At 43.8% G+C, this 16,664-nt stretch overlaps 2 protein-coding genes across 2 annotated transcripts in view; both read right to left on the reverse strand.

Moving 5' to 3' along the window:
- Stx6 (syntaxin 6) overlaps positions 1-6,633 on the reverse strand; it is a 41,623-nt gene extending 34,990 nt beyond the window's left edge. Inside the window, exon 1 of the mRNA XM_038349879.1 lies at positions 6,425-6,633. Coding sequence (XP_038205807.1) covers positions 6,425-6,459 — 35 coding nt within the window. The 5' untranslated portion in view covers positions 6,460-6,633. The remainder of the gene's footprint in view (positions 1-6,424) is intronic.
- Positions 6,634-11,025: 4,392 nt separating this feature from the next.
- On the reverse strand, positions 11,026-11,519 carry LOC119828022 (DNA-directed RNA polymerase III subunit RPC10-like). The gene has a single exon (XM_038350037.1). The coding sequence runs from the start codon at positions 11,493-11,495 to the stop codon at positions 11,169-11,171; it is 327 nt and encodes a 108-aa protein (XP_038205965.1). The 5' UTR covers positions 11,496-11,519; the 3' UTR covers positions 11,026-11,168.
- Positions 11,520-16,664: the final 5,145 nt, after the last annotated feature.

Below are 16,664 nucleotides of genomic sequence, written 5' to 3' on the forward strand. Positions count from 1 at the left end.
AGTGAAATTAGGGATTTAGGAATGTTGGTTTGATAGCAGCGCTGGCTCCATCAGTGTGTCAGTGTGAGGGAAATTTAAAAAGGAAGTCTTGAAAGCGCTGATCTAACGGTGCAATGATCAACAAGCAGTCCTGCAAGGGCTCTGACAAACTGTCACATCAGGTAATGGTAGTCCTTGTCGTGAGGAGGGACCAATGTGGCTCCTACTAGATGAGCTGGGGCAGAGAATAGCCCCTCCATCACAGATAACTGTTCTCATCCTGCGGATAGTCTGTCCTCATAGGAGGCCTTGTCCCTTGCAGGCCTACAAGAGTGGTCAGTGGTTTTTGGTTTTGTTTAGCAAAAGCAATTTCTAAGTAACTTACGTTTGTAACTTTTCATTCTTAAACATGGAGGTAAGCCACTTGTCCCAGCTTTGTCTCAGCTTTGGGTTGTTTCCATGGACTGTATTCTTGTAGCACAATAGCTAATTCAGGGCACATGCACAACACAGCTTTTCATTTATTGCCAGACTACCCCTAGAAAGTGCCAGGGTGCTTTAACAGACCTGTTTTATTAATCCTTTGCTAGTACATAGATTCAGTACTAATTTGCTAGGTGAAAAAAAAATACAGTATAGGAACTTATTCAGTATCTGATGAATTATTCAGTCAAGTTTTTGGTTCTACACACACACACACACACACGTTACCAAGCTTTCAGAACTAGCATTTTGAATTTTCAACTTGTAATGAAACAAGACACCAAGAAAATCACAAAGTTGAGCATGTTGAGATGTGTCAGTACCATCACGTGCTCCTTGGTGATCAGGCTATACTCTGAGAAACGCCCCATTAGACAATGTTGTCACTGTGAGATGACACAGATGTACTTACATGAACTAAGAAGGCTACACCACTAGGTCATATAAACATAGTTTTGTTTTTTGGGGTTTTTTTTGCTTTTAATTTTTTTTGTTTTTTGGGGTTTTTTTTTTGTTTGTTTGTTTGTTTGGTTTTTGAGACAGGGTTTCTCTGTGGCTTTGGAGCCTGTCCTGGAACTAGCTCTTGTAGACCAGGTTGGCCTTTTAATTTTTTAAACTAAGTTTGTATTTATCTTGTGCTTGTGCTGGGGGCATGCCACAATGAATATCTGGAAGTCAGACTGTGGGAGTCAATTCTCTCCTTCCACCGTATGCTTCCCAGGGAAGGCAAACCCTTCGACCACTGAGCCATCTTAGAGGCCCTGCTTTAGGTTTCTGTTTTTGAGACCTAATTTCACCATGTTGCTCAAGATGGTATGAAATTCAATATGCAGCCCAGGCTGACCTCAAAAACATGGCAATTCTCTGGCCACCACACCCCAAGTGCTGGGGTTATAGGCACTTCTTGTTTAGGAGGTGGCGTGTTGTTGTTTATCTGTTTGTTTTGCTATCCTCCCTCTCTGGATCAAGGAAGCATTTGGGAAAACAAAGATTAATTTATTTTATGTATATGAGTGTTGTATTCCCAAGAATACCTGGTTCACATGCAGGTCAGAAGACCGAACCAGATCCTCTAGAACTAGAGTTATAGACAGCTGTGAGCTGCTATCTGGGTAATGGGAATCGAACCTGGATCCTCTGCAAGAAAGTGCTCTTAACCTCTGAACAGGAAGTTAAAGAGAACTTCCTGTTCACTAAAAATCACTTTTCCAAGGGCTCAAACTCAGATCTGCTCATTCCATAAGGAACACAGATTTGTTTGGAGGCTGAGATTAAACAGGTCTTGGTAGACGAATGTTTTTCATTCTCAAGGTCAAAAGAACTGAGGCAAGCAGCCAAAATGTCTGAGCCCTAGATCTCTTTAGCTTTTCCACTGGTGAAGGGTAGGTTATCCTAAAAGTTCCTTGCAGACCTAAGAATCCAGTGGCTGACTCAGTGGAGGCTGTAGAAGATGGGAAGTGAAGGAGAGTCAGTGACTCACACCTAGACAGGTCTCCAAACTATCTAGGTGAAACTGCCCACTACCATAAGGGTGAGAGAAGGAAGCAGCCTTTCTTTCTAAGTCTATCTTGTCTGCTTGTTTGAATAATTGCTTTTCCCATAGCAGAGATGATGATGTCTGGTCTTAGCAATTAGAATGTTCCTAGATAGCTATGGAGGGGTTAACCCTGGAAGGGGTTAGGTTGGAAATACAGCTGGAAGCTTGTCAGCATAAAAGAGGTGCTCTGAACCCATGAATGCTGGGAAACACCCACAAGTTGTAAAACACTGAGGAATGATGGGACTAAGTGGGAGCAAGGGAAAACTGGTCCACACTAGAAAAGCACAGGGTCACAGAAACAAACACTGTTCCAAGAAAGTAGTGGGACTGGTCTAGAGCCAAGTATATTGGAGGAAGGAGAAGTCACTCACTCTTGACCCAACCTGCGGTGTCAGTGGTGTCAGTCCTGTCGCACGGCAGCGTGGGGGCAGCACGGATATGAAGGAACGTGAAGGATTCGGAGGGCCACCTTGTATTTACAGGCTGGGCCTCAGCAGGAGGTGCTGTTTGGGAGGTCTCAAAACTGTAGGATTTCGCTGAAAGAAGTAATCACTCTGTGTGTGTGTGTGTGTGTGTGTGTGTGTTCTTGAGGGAATCTTAACCCTGGCCCTTCCTGTCTCACTTTCTCTGCTATTGCCTGCCATGAACAAACACCTCCCCTCGGCCACTCTCCTGCTGACAGCATGTTTTGCCCAAGCATCAAGCATGTGAGGCCAAGAAACCATGCATATTATTTTTTAGGCAATGGGCAGCCATTAAATGATATTAAGTAGGTTATACCTGCTCGGGCCTTGAAGGGCTATATTGTACTGTCCAATATGAAATTCACACATGACTATTCAGGTATGCCTAAGGACTTTAAAAGTAGTGTCATTAAGGAACTAACATTTAATTATTTTAAAAACTGACACACAATCTGGTTGCCCCAAAAGTGGTATGTATGTTGGGAACAATTAAGGTATGTAAATTTCTTCTTTTTTTTCTTCTTTGAGACAGGCTCTCATACAGCCCAGGCTAATCTCAAACTCATTGTGAGGCTCCTTTTGAACATCTGCTCCTTCTGCTTCTGGCTTCCAGATGCAGGGATTACAAGTGTTCCCTATGACCCAGACTTCGAATATATCTTTTGAACTGTAAATTTAAAGGAATCTAAATATAGGACAGTATGTTCAAATTTTTAACAGCCAAATGAGATAGAAGTTTAAAATAACAAATTTTGAAGACTTAATACAAATAGTTGAAGCCAAGTGCATGTCTACAATCTCAACACTCAGAAGGCTGAGCAATGACTGCTGAGTTTAAGGCTAGCCTGGGCTATACTGCAAGTACCAGGCCAGCAAGTTTTACATAACAAGATTCTCTCTCAAAAAAGAAAGAAAAGAAGGAAGGAAGGAAGGAAGGAAGGAAGGAAGGAAGGAAGGAAGGAATCACAGCTGGCAGTAATATTTTGAATATATTAACAAAAACATTGGTCAGGTGGTGGTGGCACTCGCCTGTAATCCCAGTACTCAGGAGGCAGAGGCAGGAGGATTTCTGTGAATTTGAGGTCAGTCTGGTCTACAAAGCAAGTTCCAGGACAGTTAGGTCTGTTACACAAAGAAACCGTCTCAAAAAACCAAAAACTGAAAAAATAAAAATCATACTTGAGACATCTCTACTTTTTCTATATTTTCAATAATATTGTTTTTTAAACTTTTCCTGTGTGTGTGTGTTTCTGCGTGCACATACGCATGTGCGCACATATGAATTCCTGCATGTGGAGGTCAGAGCTCCTGCTGCGTGAGTTCTGGGGTCAAGATCAGGTCCTCAGGCTTGGCTGCAGGCGGCCCTATCCACCAAGACACCTCACTGGCCCTCCAGGCTGCTAACGAGCAGGTATGCCCGGGTATGCTATCACACATCTGGAAACACCCATGTGGCTGGCTTCATTTAACTCTTGGATAAAGTGCAGACCACTACTCCTCCTTCAGGCACCTTAAAGACCTATGACAGTTCCAATCAATTAGTTATATCCAGTCAGGAAGCAAGTGCTGGTAGACTATCGGGGGAAATATCTATATGGCTGAGCAGTGAAGAGTTTTCAAAACTTTTACTCAAAGGCAAGCAAATAAAAATGTCTGGTTATCTCTAACATGTATTCACTACCAGATATAAACTTAGCAACTTGAGTGTTAAAAACTTCAATTCTACCAGGCAGTGGTGGTGCATGCCTTTAATCCCAGCACTTGGGAGGCAGAGGCAGAGGCAGAGGCAGGTGGATCTCTGTGAGTTCGAGGTCAGCCAGGTTTACAGAGTTAGTTCTAGGACAGACTCTAAAGCTACACAAAGAGACCCTGTCTTGACCAAAAAGAAGGAGGAGGAGGAGGAGGAGGAGGAGGAGGAGGAGGAGGAGGAGGAAGAAAACTTCAATTCTGGAGCTGGTGAAATGGCTCAGCAGGCAAAGGTGAAAACTTGCCACCAAGCCTGAAGACTTGAGTTTGCTCTGAGACCCAAACAAAGGAAAGTGAGAAGGGACTCCTCCAAGTTTTCCTCTGACTTCCATGTGTGCCATAGCATTCACACACACACACACACACACACACACACACACACACACACACACACACACACACACACACACGCACACACATGCATGCTGGGAGCAGTAAGACCCCAGATACTGAATTTCTTGTAATCCCCTGATCTAAGTGCCTACAGCTGCTCTGAGCACGAGACCTTCAGGAGTTCCTGATGGCAGGAGAGTGGTTTCTGGTGGGTTTGGCTGTGGCATGGCTATCTCTATATAATCTGCCCCTGAACACAATAAAAGGGGCATTCTTGGGGGAATTCAAGGATGACCCGTGTCGCTGTCTGTCTGTCTGTGTATTTTAACCTCCTTTCCAAAATAAATTCTTTCCATCTTTTCCTGTCCCTCTGGCCGGGGACAACCCTGTTCATTTACCCCTTTCTCGGTTGGACTTCCACTTGCTGCCAAACCGAGCAAAAGACATCAGGATTAACACATAGACCCCAATCCACCCTCACCTTCTGAGGGCGACCTCTCAGCGTTTCCTAGTTTCTGATATCTCGGTGGAACCTCCAATTGTCGTGCACCATGCCCCCGTGTGTGTGCTCTGTGCGGTATTACCCAGTTACCGAGCTTTGGGCAAGGGGCTGGAGGTTAAAATACACAGACACACACAGACAGAGAGACAGCGACACGGGTCATCCTTGAATTCCCCAAGACATGCACACACACACACAAATTAAAAAACAAAACAAAAACCCTTTCATTCAAGAAAAAAGTATACAACTCTAAATTAAAAAGCAAAAAACAAAAGAAGACATCCTAAACCAATTCCCTAATAATACATTTTCTAGGTAGGTAAATTTTGCTGTTGATCTATATCTCCCTATTCTCCCATCTAAATTAAAGCAAGGTGAATGAAAAACCCTTTTACTAAAATGTTAAGAAACAGTCTTAATAGATTTGATTGTATACACTATGGATAATAAAGTATCTCCTCTAAAATACCATTTAAATTTTCCCAGTACCTTTAAGTATAAAAACAACACCCACACAACCTGTCAGCTTTTACCACTGCACAGATGCAAGGAGCAACTAGTTAAAAACAAAGAACACTTCACAGTCAGTAAAACTTCTCCTCTCTTAACTTTGCAGTTCTCAGATTTTTGACATTTCTCTGACATTCAAAGCATAAAGCTGACATGTTATTAGAAATAGGTTGCGACATCATAATTGCGCTTTCTTGCATTTGTGTAATGGCTACAAAGTTGAGACAACGAAGTACAATTGATGTTTCCATCTCCCAAAAGACAATCAAAGATGGAGTCAAGACAGCTCCCTCGCAAAAAGGGCAGTAAGCTTCTGAAAGGCAGAACTGAAGTGAGGGAAACCTGTCAAACGCCCAGGACGAAACCAAGGAGTTCAAAAGAAACACTCATTTCCTTCGATACGGTGGGAAAATCCCGGTGGCTCACAAAAAGCCTCGGAAAGTTTGGTTTGGCTGATTGCATCTTGTTTTCCTTCCAACATCAGTACCGGGCCTGGAGGACTTTTCCTCCCCAGGGAAGCCGCGCGTCCTCCCGCACCCAGACCCCGCACCGGCTGGACACCTCCGGGCAAGCCGCGGGGTGCCCGTCCCTGGCTAGCTCCGCGACTCCACAATGGAGATCGCCCCCGCGCACACCCACTCCAGGAGGGCCATTTCCCTTTTCCTGCCCAGATGCTGTCCGCCCGCTCCAGCGCGTCGCTCCCCACCTGCGGCGCGCGACCCCGAGGAAGTGGCCGTGCGGGCCGAAAGCAGGACGCCCAGGAGCCCAGCCCCGGAGGACGCGTGGTGTCGGGGTACAGAGGCTGTGCCACCCTGCCTCGATTTCCCTCCCTTCCCCCTGCGGCGACAGTCCTCGGCCCACACTCACCCTTTCACCACAAAGAAGGGGTCCTCCATGGACATGGCGCCCGGCCCGGCAGCCCGAGCCTTCCCTGAGGTCTCCCGCAGCCAGCCCCTCGGCCGGGGTGACCCGGAGCAGCGGTGGGCGCAGTCCCGGGAGCCCGACGGCCGGCGGTCCAGCACTCGGTCAGCGCCGTGGGCCGAATCCCACTCCAAGCCGGCCCCCACGGCAGCCTCCTCCCCCGGCACCTCCGGCGCCTAGCCCCGCCCCCAGGACACTGGCCGCGACCAATCAGGAATGCGTACCGCAGCACCACTTCCGCACTCTGGATCACGTGACCCAGATCGCTCAGGCGCTGGGCCAAAGGTGGGCGGGGCTTGGACTAGCGTCTCTGGGCCCGAGAGGTGGAGCTCTGGGAAGTAGGGGAGGTCGTCTGCCTCTGCTAGGAGAAGGCTATGGGGATTTTAACAGTTGCTCAGTCTTACGTGCATAGACCTCTTATCTTTCCTCTACTTTTAAAGACTTGCTTTTAACGCTGTGTGATTTACATGCCCATCTCATCCTCGACTTTCCCTGTAAGATTCTCAACCTGATTATGGTAAAGTCTTATATAGTGTGTAAAGGCTGTATAAACATCCTCAATACTCTTTGGGGGATGATGCTACTGTTTCTATTTTATGAGGCTTCAGTCTCTCCTGTATAGGGTCATACGACCCATACATCACAGAACCATAGATCCTGGGCACTTTCCCCAAAATGAACAGTATCATCTTTTGAAACACATTCTGAAAATGAACTTCCCAGCAGAGAGTTAAAGGACAAAGGAGCCAGGCAGGGTAACTTCCTCTCAACTATGAGTCCTAAACGTCCTGAAAATTTTTATCTGGCACAGTTAGTGAACTGGCATATTTGACACGCTGTCCATAGCTTTCATTGTTAAGTCCTTTGACCTTTCATTGCTGATAATCACCGGGCACTTACTGTGTGCTGGGCAGGATTCTAAGTTACTTTATTATCTTCAGTAATTACTGTGATTTATTGTCTGCATTTTATGAATGAGCTTTCTGAGACTCTGGGGTGAAGTGACTTGTCCAAAGTCTCTAGTCTCTTTGGAGCGTGCATCAAACAAATCTCTTTTGAACCTGTAGTCATTCATTCAATCCCTCATCTTTAAGATGTACACAAACCAGGCAGTAATAGCGCACACCTTTAATCCCAGCACCCCGATCTCTATGAGCCCAAGACCAGCCTGGTCTACAGAGCAAGTTCTAGGACAGCCCAGGCTAACCGCGGGGAATGTAAACAATATTTAGCTCTTGTGTTGTTCTGTAAACTCTGAGGCCCCAAAGGAGGAAAAGGAGGAGGCAGTACAGTCAAGGACACCTGAAGGAAACTGTTGTTCAGAGGACAGCAAGAAAGACTAAAGGGAAGGATGAATCTGACAGATGTTTCCCACGGAAACAAAACAGAGTATGAACATGGTGGGAGAAGGGGGAGGAGAGGAGAGAGAAGTCAAAGTCGAAGACAGAACTGAAGGAGCAATGGGTGGTGGATGTAGAGACCGGGGCTGCTGGGAGAGTAGCAGGCTCCTGTTGCCCACATACTGAGATGGGGAGATAAACATGCCCATGTGACCATGACAGGTAATTGAAGGACAGATGAGCCCAGGGGCTCCAAGTGATACTTGGAGCCTGATCCTTGAGTTTAAAACCTCAGCTCTGCTACTCTCAGCGGCTGTGTCTGAGCAGAGCCCCTAATTGTTTGCTGTCCTTATCGTGAATGGGTGCCATAGTAACATCTTTCTCGAGGCCTGTGAAGCACTGTGAAAAGGCCTTAGGACAAAGCCTAGTTCAAGGAGGACTCAGAGCTGAATAACCCCAGCCTTCGAGGAGCTCTCAGGCCTGTGGGGAGGAGCATTCAGTTATAGATAACAGGAAACCAGAGAACTACGTTGTCCAGATATCAGAGGTGAGACACTAGTGTGTTTGTGGGTGTGTCGGAGCTGGGGTGGGAGCTTCCTAAACAGTGACTAATGGCAAGAGGGCTCAGTGATGTACACCAGCAGAACAGCCTCCTGAAGCCAGAGCAAAGAGAAGTTAGGAAATTTACCAAGTAGTTAGGAATCAAGTTGTATGGGAAAGGGGCAGGCAGAATCCCAAGACATGAATGTGGGCTTCTCCAGAGAGTCACACTTGGATGTCTACATGGATGACTTTGTGGCTTTGAGAAGATTGAACTGCTCTAAGGTTTAAAGATTCAGCAAAATCTAAAATCTAAAGTTTAAAAGTTGAGTAGTTATATGAACTTGTTGGCTTTTTAAATAAGATTTTTGGTAGTAAATGAAGCTGTAAAGTGATTTTATGAGGTGCATTGTTTAGATTGGGGTGAGGGATCTGGAGCCATCTCAGTGGTTAAAAACCCTAATTACAGTAGGGTGATGGTGGTGCACGCCTTTAATCCAGCACTCAGGAGGCAGAGGGTCTCTGTGAGTTCAAGGTCAGCCTGGTCTACAGAGTGAGTTCCAGGATAGTAAGGGCAACACAGAGAAACCTTGTCTTGAAAAACAAAAGAATAGTTCCTCTTAGGTTAGTGAGAAAAGGTACTTACCACCAACCTGAGGTCTTCAGTTCTGTTCCCAGAGTTCACATGATGGAAGGAGAGAGCTGATTGCTGAAAAACGCTCTCTGACCACTCTAGTTGTTTTTGATTTTTTAAAGATTTATTTATTATATACACAGTATTCTGCCTATATTTGTCCATGCAGGCCAGAAGAGAGCACTAGATCTTATTATAGATGGTTGTGAGCCACCATGTGGTTGCTGGGAATTGAACACAGGACTTCTGGAAGAGTGGCCAGTGCTCTTAACCTCTGGGTCATCTCTCCAGTCCCATCATTTTGGTTTTTTTTTTTTTAACTCTTTGGGGGCCCATCACCCAGCTCCCAAATAAATACATAAAGACTTACTCTTACTTATGAATGCCCAGCCTTAGCTTAGCTTATTTCTAGCCCGTTTTTCTTAACTTAAATTGTTCTGTCTTTTGCCTCTGGGCTTTTACCTTTCTCTATTCTATTTACTTCTCTTTCTTTCTTACTCTGTGGCTGGCTGGGTGGCTGGCCCCTGGTCCCATCCTCTCCTTCTCCTTTTCTTTTTCGTCCCTCCTTTTGTTCTATTTATTCTCTCTGCTTGGCAGCCCTGCTTATTTCTCTCTCCTGCCTAGCTATTGGCCATTCAGCTCTTTATTAGACCATTCAGGTATTTTAGACAGGCAAACACAGTTCACCAAGTTAAGCAAATGCAACATAAAATAATGCAATATATTTTTGCATCATTAAACAAATATTCAACAGCATAAATGAATGTAACACATCTTCAACTAATATTCCACAACAGACCACCACATATTCATTATGCTTTGTGTATGCACAAGTACACACACATGCACATGTAAATAAATATAAATTTTAAACAAAATTAAAACGAACAGACTAGTTCATTTGCTGTTTTTAACATCTGTATTGATGTCTTTAAGAAAACACACATTATCTTTGTAAGCAATTCTTTTATCCTTTGTATTGGATGGAGGTCCTTGGTTCTGTCAGCAGGAAAGGCACATTAGATCCCAGGGCAGAGAGGATCTTTTTTGAGTGGTTCATGATTCCCCCTTGTATTTCTTTCATGCCTCAGAAGGAGCAGACAGCAGGAGCTAAGGCTGTAGGTGGGCAGGACTAGCTGGTTGGAAGCACTGAGTACTGAGTGTTCTGTCCTGGAAACCTAGGAACTGAGAGAGATGGCTGGGTCAGACTGACTATGGTTGCTTGAATGAGAATGGCCTCCAGACCCTCCTATATCTGAATGCTTGATCTCTACTTAATGGAACTGTTTGGGAAGGATCAGGAGGTGTGGCTTTGTTGGAGGAAACATGTGGACTTTGAATTTCAATAGCCCACACTATTCCCAGTTAGCACTCTCCTCCCCTTCCTCTGTGTCTCAACATGTAAGCTCTCAGCTACTATTCTAGCTTTATGCTTACTTGCCTGCTGCTGTTATGTTCCCACCATGATCATGAACTCTATAGCCTCTGGAACTGTGAGCCCCAAACTAGTTGTTTTCTTTTGTTAGTTGCCTTGGCCATGGTGTCTCTGCACATCAGTAGAAAAATAACTAAGACACTGGCACTGAGACAGATGGTGCAGTGGCTAGAAAGTCATGCTCCAGAGGATGGAGGAGGAGATCATGAACCAGTGTGGAAATGAAGACATAGAGGGGGGATGCATTTGAGAAGAGGTGTGGAGACCATAGGGGTAGATGTGGTTGGTTCCTGATGAGGAAAAGATGGAAAAACAAGGATGAGAAGGAAGGAGTTTGGAGGGAGAAGGCTTTCAGGGTCTGGAATTGTCGGTGAGTAGTACTTAGTTGCATCCCCAAGAAAGGACTCCTACTATTTGGAAAAATGAGGCAGTCAGTGGAAGTAGGGGACAAAAGAGGCTAATGGGACAAGAAAGAAAATGACCAAAAGACATTATATTCATATATGAAAATGTCACAATGAAACAAACTATTTCTTTCTTTCTTTCTTTCTTTCTTTCTTTCTTTTTTTTTTTTTTTGTATTTCCCAAGGACCCGAGGCCCCTGTGCATTAAGGTCTTTATCTGCTGACCTGCAGAGGACCTGTTTCACCCTCGTCCTCCACCACAGAAGAGTTAGCTTCCTATCACACAGCAAAGACCTTCAGCACACAAAGTCAGGGCTGCAGCTGGGAAGCCCTGCCCCTAGTCTCTCCAGCGATGTCCACACTGAGCATTGCAGCACTTGTAGAAGGTGGTCATTGGCTCATCTGCAGAACGGGTCTGAAGCTGCATGAAATAGGCACGCGGATGTTCACATTTGGGACATGGCTCTGCAGTAGAGTCCACGTTCTCCCAGGCAGCTGCTCCACCAAGCACATCATCCACTTCTTTCAGCTTTGGATACTTTCGGTTTGTTACCTTGCCTGTGATATTATGCACGTAGGGGCAAGTGTTGCAGGCGAAGCGATGGCAACACTGTCCTTCCTCCACAATCAGTCCGTTTCCGCAGCTCGGACAGAAGAGCAGCATTGCTCCTGCTTCAACGTAAAGGTTCTTACTCGAAACAAACTATTTCTAATGTATGCTAATATAAACTTAAATTTTTTAAAAAGAGACTCCAGAAGGTGACCTGATTTAGGGGATGTATATATTGGCTTAATGTATGTTGGTCTTTCCCAACAAACTAAGTTTCTGGAGGGTCTGGGTACTATGTAAATCTGGGTACTATGTAAATGTCATCACCATACCAAAGACTGGCACAGACATTTATTATCCAGCTAATGGGTTTGTTAATTGAGCTACAAAGACATAAGAGTTTTTTAATTGATTTTTATTGAGCTCTACATTTTTCTCTGCTCCCTTCCCTGCCTCTCCCCTCTACTTCTACCCTCTCCCAAGGTCACCATGCTCCCAATTTACTCAGGAGATCTTGCCTTTTTCTACTTCCCATGTAGATTAGATCCATGTATGTCTCTCTTAGAGTCCTCATTGTTGTCTAGGTTCTCTGGGATTGTGGTTTGTAAGCTGGTTTTCTTTGCTTTATGTTTAAAAACCCCTTATGAGTTAGTATATATGATACTTGTCTTTCTGTATCTGGGTTACCTCACTCAAAATGATGTTTTCTAAGTCCATCCATTTGCCTACAAATTTCAAGATGTCATTTTTTTCTTCTCTGTAGTACTCCATTGTATAAATGTACCACATTTTCCTTATCCATTCTTCAGTCAGGGAGCATTTAGGTTGTTTCCAGGTTGACAAAAAATGCTGATATGAACATAGTTGAGCACATGTCTGTACTGTGAAGCGGCGGGGCTGCGTCCCGCCACCCGCCGCCAGCTAGCTTTACACCCGAAATAATTACACGGAAACTGTATTCTTTTAAAACACTGCCTGGCCCATTATCTGTAGCCTCTTATTGGCTAATTCTCACATCTTCCTTTAACCCATATTTAGTAATCTGGGTAGCACCACGAGGTGTGGCTTACCAGGAGAGATCTTAACCTGCATCCATCTCGGAGAGGAGCAGCATGGAGACTCACTATGGCGACTGCCTGAAACGTCTCCCCCTCTCTACTTCCTTGTTCCCACAATTCTGTTCTGTCTACTCCACCTACCTAATTTTCTGTCTCTTAAAGGGCCAAGGCAGTTTTCTTTATTAATTAACCAATGAAAGAAACATAGACAGATAACTCTCCTCCATCATTTCCCCTTTTTCTGTTTAAACAAAAAAGAAAGGCTTCAACTTTAACATAGCAAAATTACATATAACAAAACAGTTATCAAGCAAGTATTACAGTTACAATATTTAAATCTATTTTATCTTTTATCATAACTAAGGAAATCTATAACTATCTATTTATTCTTCAACTCCATCAAAGACTCCAGAAGGATATAATACTACCTAAGTAAACAAGAAGTAAGTAACTTTCAAACTCTAGAAATGACAGAGACAACTCGCTGCCTGGACAGTCACCCAAAGTTCCTCTGTACCGTTGGGGCATCCATCTTCAGCCTACAGGCCCATAAGTATCCAGCAGACATTTTCATGAAGCAGGAAATTCCAAAGACAGTTCAGTCACTTTCTGCTGTGTCCTGCAGAACGTCTCACAGACTCTTTAATGAATCAGGAACCCCAAAAGACCATCTCACCTTTAGGCAAGTTCAGCAGTCCTCTTTCTGTGGGTTCCTTGTGTCCAGTTTATGCAACAGTCCAGGCAAGAGCAGTTTCTTGCCCAAATGGCTAACAAACTCCATAAGTAGCCTCTTCGATGCCCATCTTCCTCTTGAAGTAGATTGGTGCTGCCAGGAGCAGACGTGTCTCATTGTCATGAAAAACCCTAAGTTATTAAAACATTAAATGCCATATTCTGCAGTCTTTGAAAGATATGAAGAATGTCTATCTAACTGAAATATATCTCTACATATCTAGAAAATCTAATAACATGACTACAAGCTTAACTATTATCAATGATTATCCATTAACAACCTATATTTCCTAATTATACATTACAGTTTTTAAAATGAACTACAATCACAATAGCTTAATCAAGATCAGAAATACATATACATATAACAAAATTGACCTTAAAATCTATACCAATGCAAATTCATATCTATATCATCTCCCCCTTTAAATGTAAAAGAACATTTATAAGCAATATTTGGGAAAATGGGTGCAGTTTTTTCTCTCCAAACTGCTTCCTGCTGAATGGGGGTGTTGTTATTTAGGTCTTTCATGGTATAACCTGTGTGCTAGGTTCCTTTCAGTTGGCAGTTGAGTGAAGTAATTTTTTGAAGATGTTCACAGCAACCTTTCAGGAGGGCGTGGTCTATCATACCATATTGGGATAGAAGCAATCCACAGAGTCTCGTCCTCTGTGAAAACAAAAGAAGAAACTCTTTTCCAAAGCATCATGTTCTTAGATCCAAATCCTGAAGTCATACCGTTAAGATGTCCATTTTGGTCTAGCCTGGCAGCCCATATAATGAAATGTCTCTCTGTACTTAGCTCCTTTACAGTCAAAAAAATCAAAGAAAACACAACAAAATACATAATCCAGACTCTCTGTGAATTTTCCATTTTTACGTGGCTTATTTTTACTCTATCACTTTACTTCTTTTAATCTATAACTATCTGTACTCTGTCTCTTTAAAGACTTTAACCTTTTTTTTTAAGGCATTAACTTTATTCTCTATATTTTCTTTTTCTCTCTTTTAAGCCTACGTGAGCCATTTAAAGGACTTCTATGTCTGAATCTTTTCTATTGTGAATCTGTAATTTTTTAATATCCAGGAGCACTTCTTAAAAGGTTAACCACTTCTTAAAAACTTAAGTTGCGCCAGGTAGAGGTAATACGGTACCTCCTGTTTACAGCCAAGTCTAAACCTTTTTTTTTTTTTTTTTTTTTTTTTTTTGGTTTTTCGAGACAGGGTTTCTCTGTGGCTTTGGAGCCTGTCCTGGAACTAGCTCTTGTAGACCAGGCTGGTCTCGAACTCACAGAGATCCGCCTGCCTCTGCCTCCCGAGTGCTGGGATTAAAGGCGTGCGCCACCACCTCCCGGCCCAAGTCTAAACCTTAACTGCGCTGTTATTATGGTAATTACGATAGACCTGCCTGAGGTCAGCACAGTTTAGCATGGCGGAGCAGAGCCAGAGCTGCTATTGCCTCAGTCATTTGGTGTCCCTGGGCTGCACACAGTTACAGGTACACAGCAGTCCACATTGGAGCTGCACTCAGCAGTTTAATTTTGATACTGAGCGTGCAGCACAGAAACTCTTTTAATCCAAGTCACAGCCGAATCTGACGCGCAGAGCACCGCGCAGTCTGAAAACACCTCTCTCTCTATGGCGGCAGGAATCCGCAAATGCTGTCCCGCTTGCCTAAGCCTGATTCCGCCATCTGCCCAGGTGCAGGAAGGGAGCAGTGAGCCATTGGCATGGTCTCAGAGTACTTTCTTTCCGATCCCAAGCGGGCAAGGTTGTTAAGTGGATTTAGTCGCTACGTTGGAGCGCCAATCTGTAGTGTGAAGCGGCAGGCTGTGTCCCGCCACCCGGCTAGCTTTGCCCAAAATAATTACACGGAAACTGTATTCTTTTAAAACACTGCCTGGCCCTTTATCTGTAGCCTCTTATTGGCTAATTCTCACATCTTCCTTTAACCCATATTTAGTAATCTGGGTAGCACCACGAGGTGTGGCTTACCAGGAGAGATCTTAACCTGCGTCCATCTCGGAGAGGAGCAGCATGGAGACTCACTATGGCGACTGCCTGAAACGTCTCCCCCTCTCTACTTCCTTGTTCCCACAATTCTGTTCTGTCTACTCCACCTACCTAATTTTCTGTCTCTTAAAGGGCCAAGGCAGTTTTCTTTATTAATTAACCAATGAAAGAAACATAGACAGATAACTCTCCTCCATCACATGTCCTTGTGGCACAGTTGAACATCCTTTGAATATATATCCAAAAGTGGTATTGCTGTGTCTTGAGGAAGGTTGTTTCCTAATTTTCTGAGAAATCTCCACAGTGCTATCCAAAGGGGCTGTACCAGCTTGCACTCCCACCAGCAATGCAGGAGTGTTCCCTTTACCACACAACCTCTCCAGCGAAAGTGCTCATCAGTGTTTTTGATCTTGGCTGTTCTTACAGGTGTAAGATGGAATCTCAGGGTTGTTTTGATTTGCATTTCTCTGATGACTAAGGATGTTGAGCATTTCCTTAAGTGTCTTTCAGCCATTTTAGATTCCTCTGTTGAGAGTTTTTTGCTTTTCCATATGAAGTTGGTCTGTACTCCATTTTTTTTATTGGATTATTTGTATATTTGATGACCAATTTCTTGAGTTCTTTGTATATTTTGGAGGTCAGACCTCTGTTTGATGTGGGGTTGGTGAAGATCTTTTCTCATTCTGTATGCTGTTATTTTGTCTTGTTGACCATGTCTTTTGCTTTACAGAAGCTTTTCAGTTTCAGGAGGTCGCATTTATTAATTGTTTCTCTCAGTGTCTGTGCTATTGGGGTTATATTTAGGAAGTGTTCTCCTGCGCCAATGCATTCAAGTGTACTTCCCACTTTCTCTTCTATGAGATTCAGTTTGGCTGGCTTTATGTTGAGGTCTTTGATCCATTTGGACTTGAGTTTTGTGCATGGTGGTAGATATGGATCTATTTTCATTCTTCTACATGTTGATTTCCAGTTATGCCAGCACCATTTGTTAAATATGCTTTCTTTTCTCCATTTGATATTTTTTGCTTCTTTGTCAAAAATCAGGTGTTCAAAATTGTATGGATTAATATCCAGGTCTTGGATTCTGTTTTTTGATTCGGTCCTCCTGTCTATTTTTATGTCAATACCAGGCTGTTTTCAGTACTGTAGCTCTGTAATAGAGCTTGTTTTTTGTTTTTTGTTTTTTTGTTTTTCAAGACAGGGTTTCTCTGCAGCTTTTTTAGAGCCTGTCCTGGAACTAGCTCTTGTAGACCAGGCTGGCCTCGAACTCACAGAGATCCGCCTGCCTCTGCCTCCCGAGTGCTGGGATTAAAGGCGTGCGCCACCACCGCCCGGCTGTAATAGAGCTTGAAGTCAGGGATTGTGATGCCTCCAGAAGTTCCTGTATTGTACAGGATTGTTTTGGCTATCCTGGGTTTTTTGCTTTTTCTTTTTCTTTTTTTTTTAAGATTTATTTATTATGTATACAACATTCTGTCT

Source organism: Arvicola amphibius, chromosome 12 (assembly GCF_903992535.2).
Source record: "Arvicola amphibius chromosome 12, mArvAmp1.2, whole genome shotgun sequence".
NCBI classification, from domain to species: Eukaryota; Metazoa; Chordata; class Mammalia; order Rodentia; family Cricetidae; genus Arvicola; species Arvicola amphibius.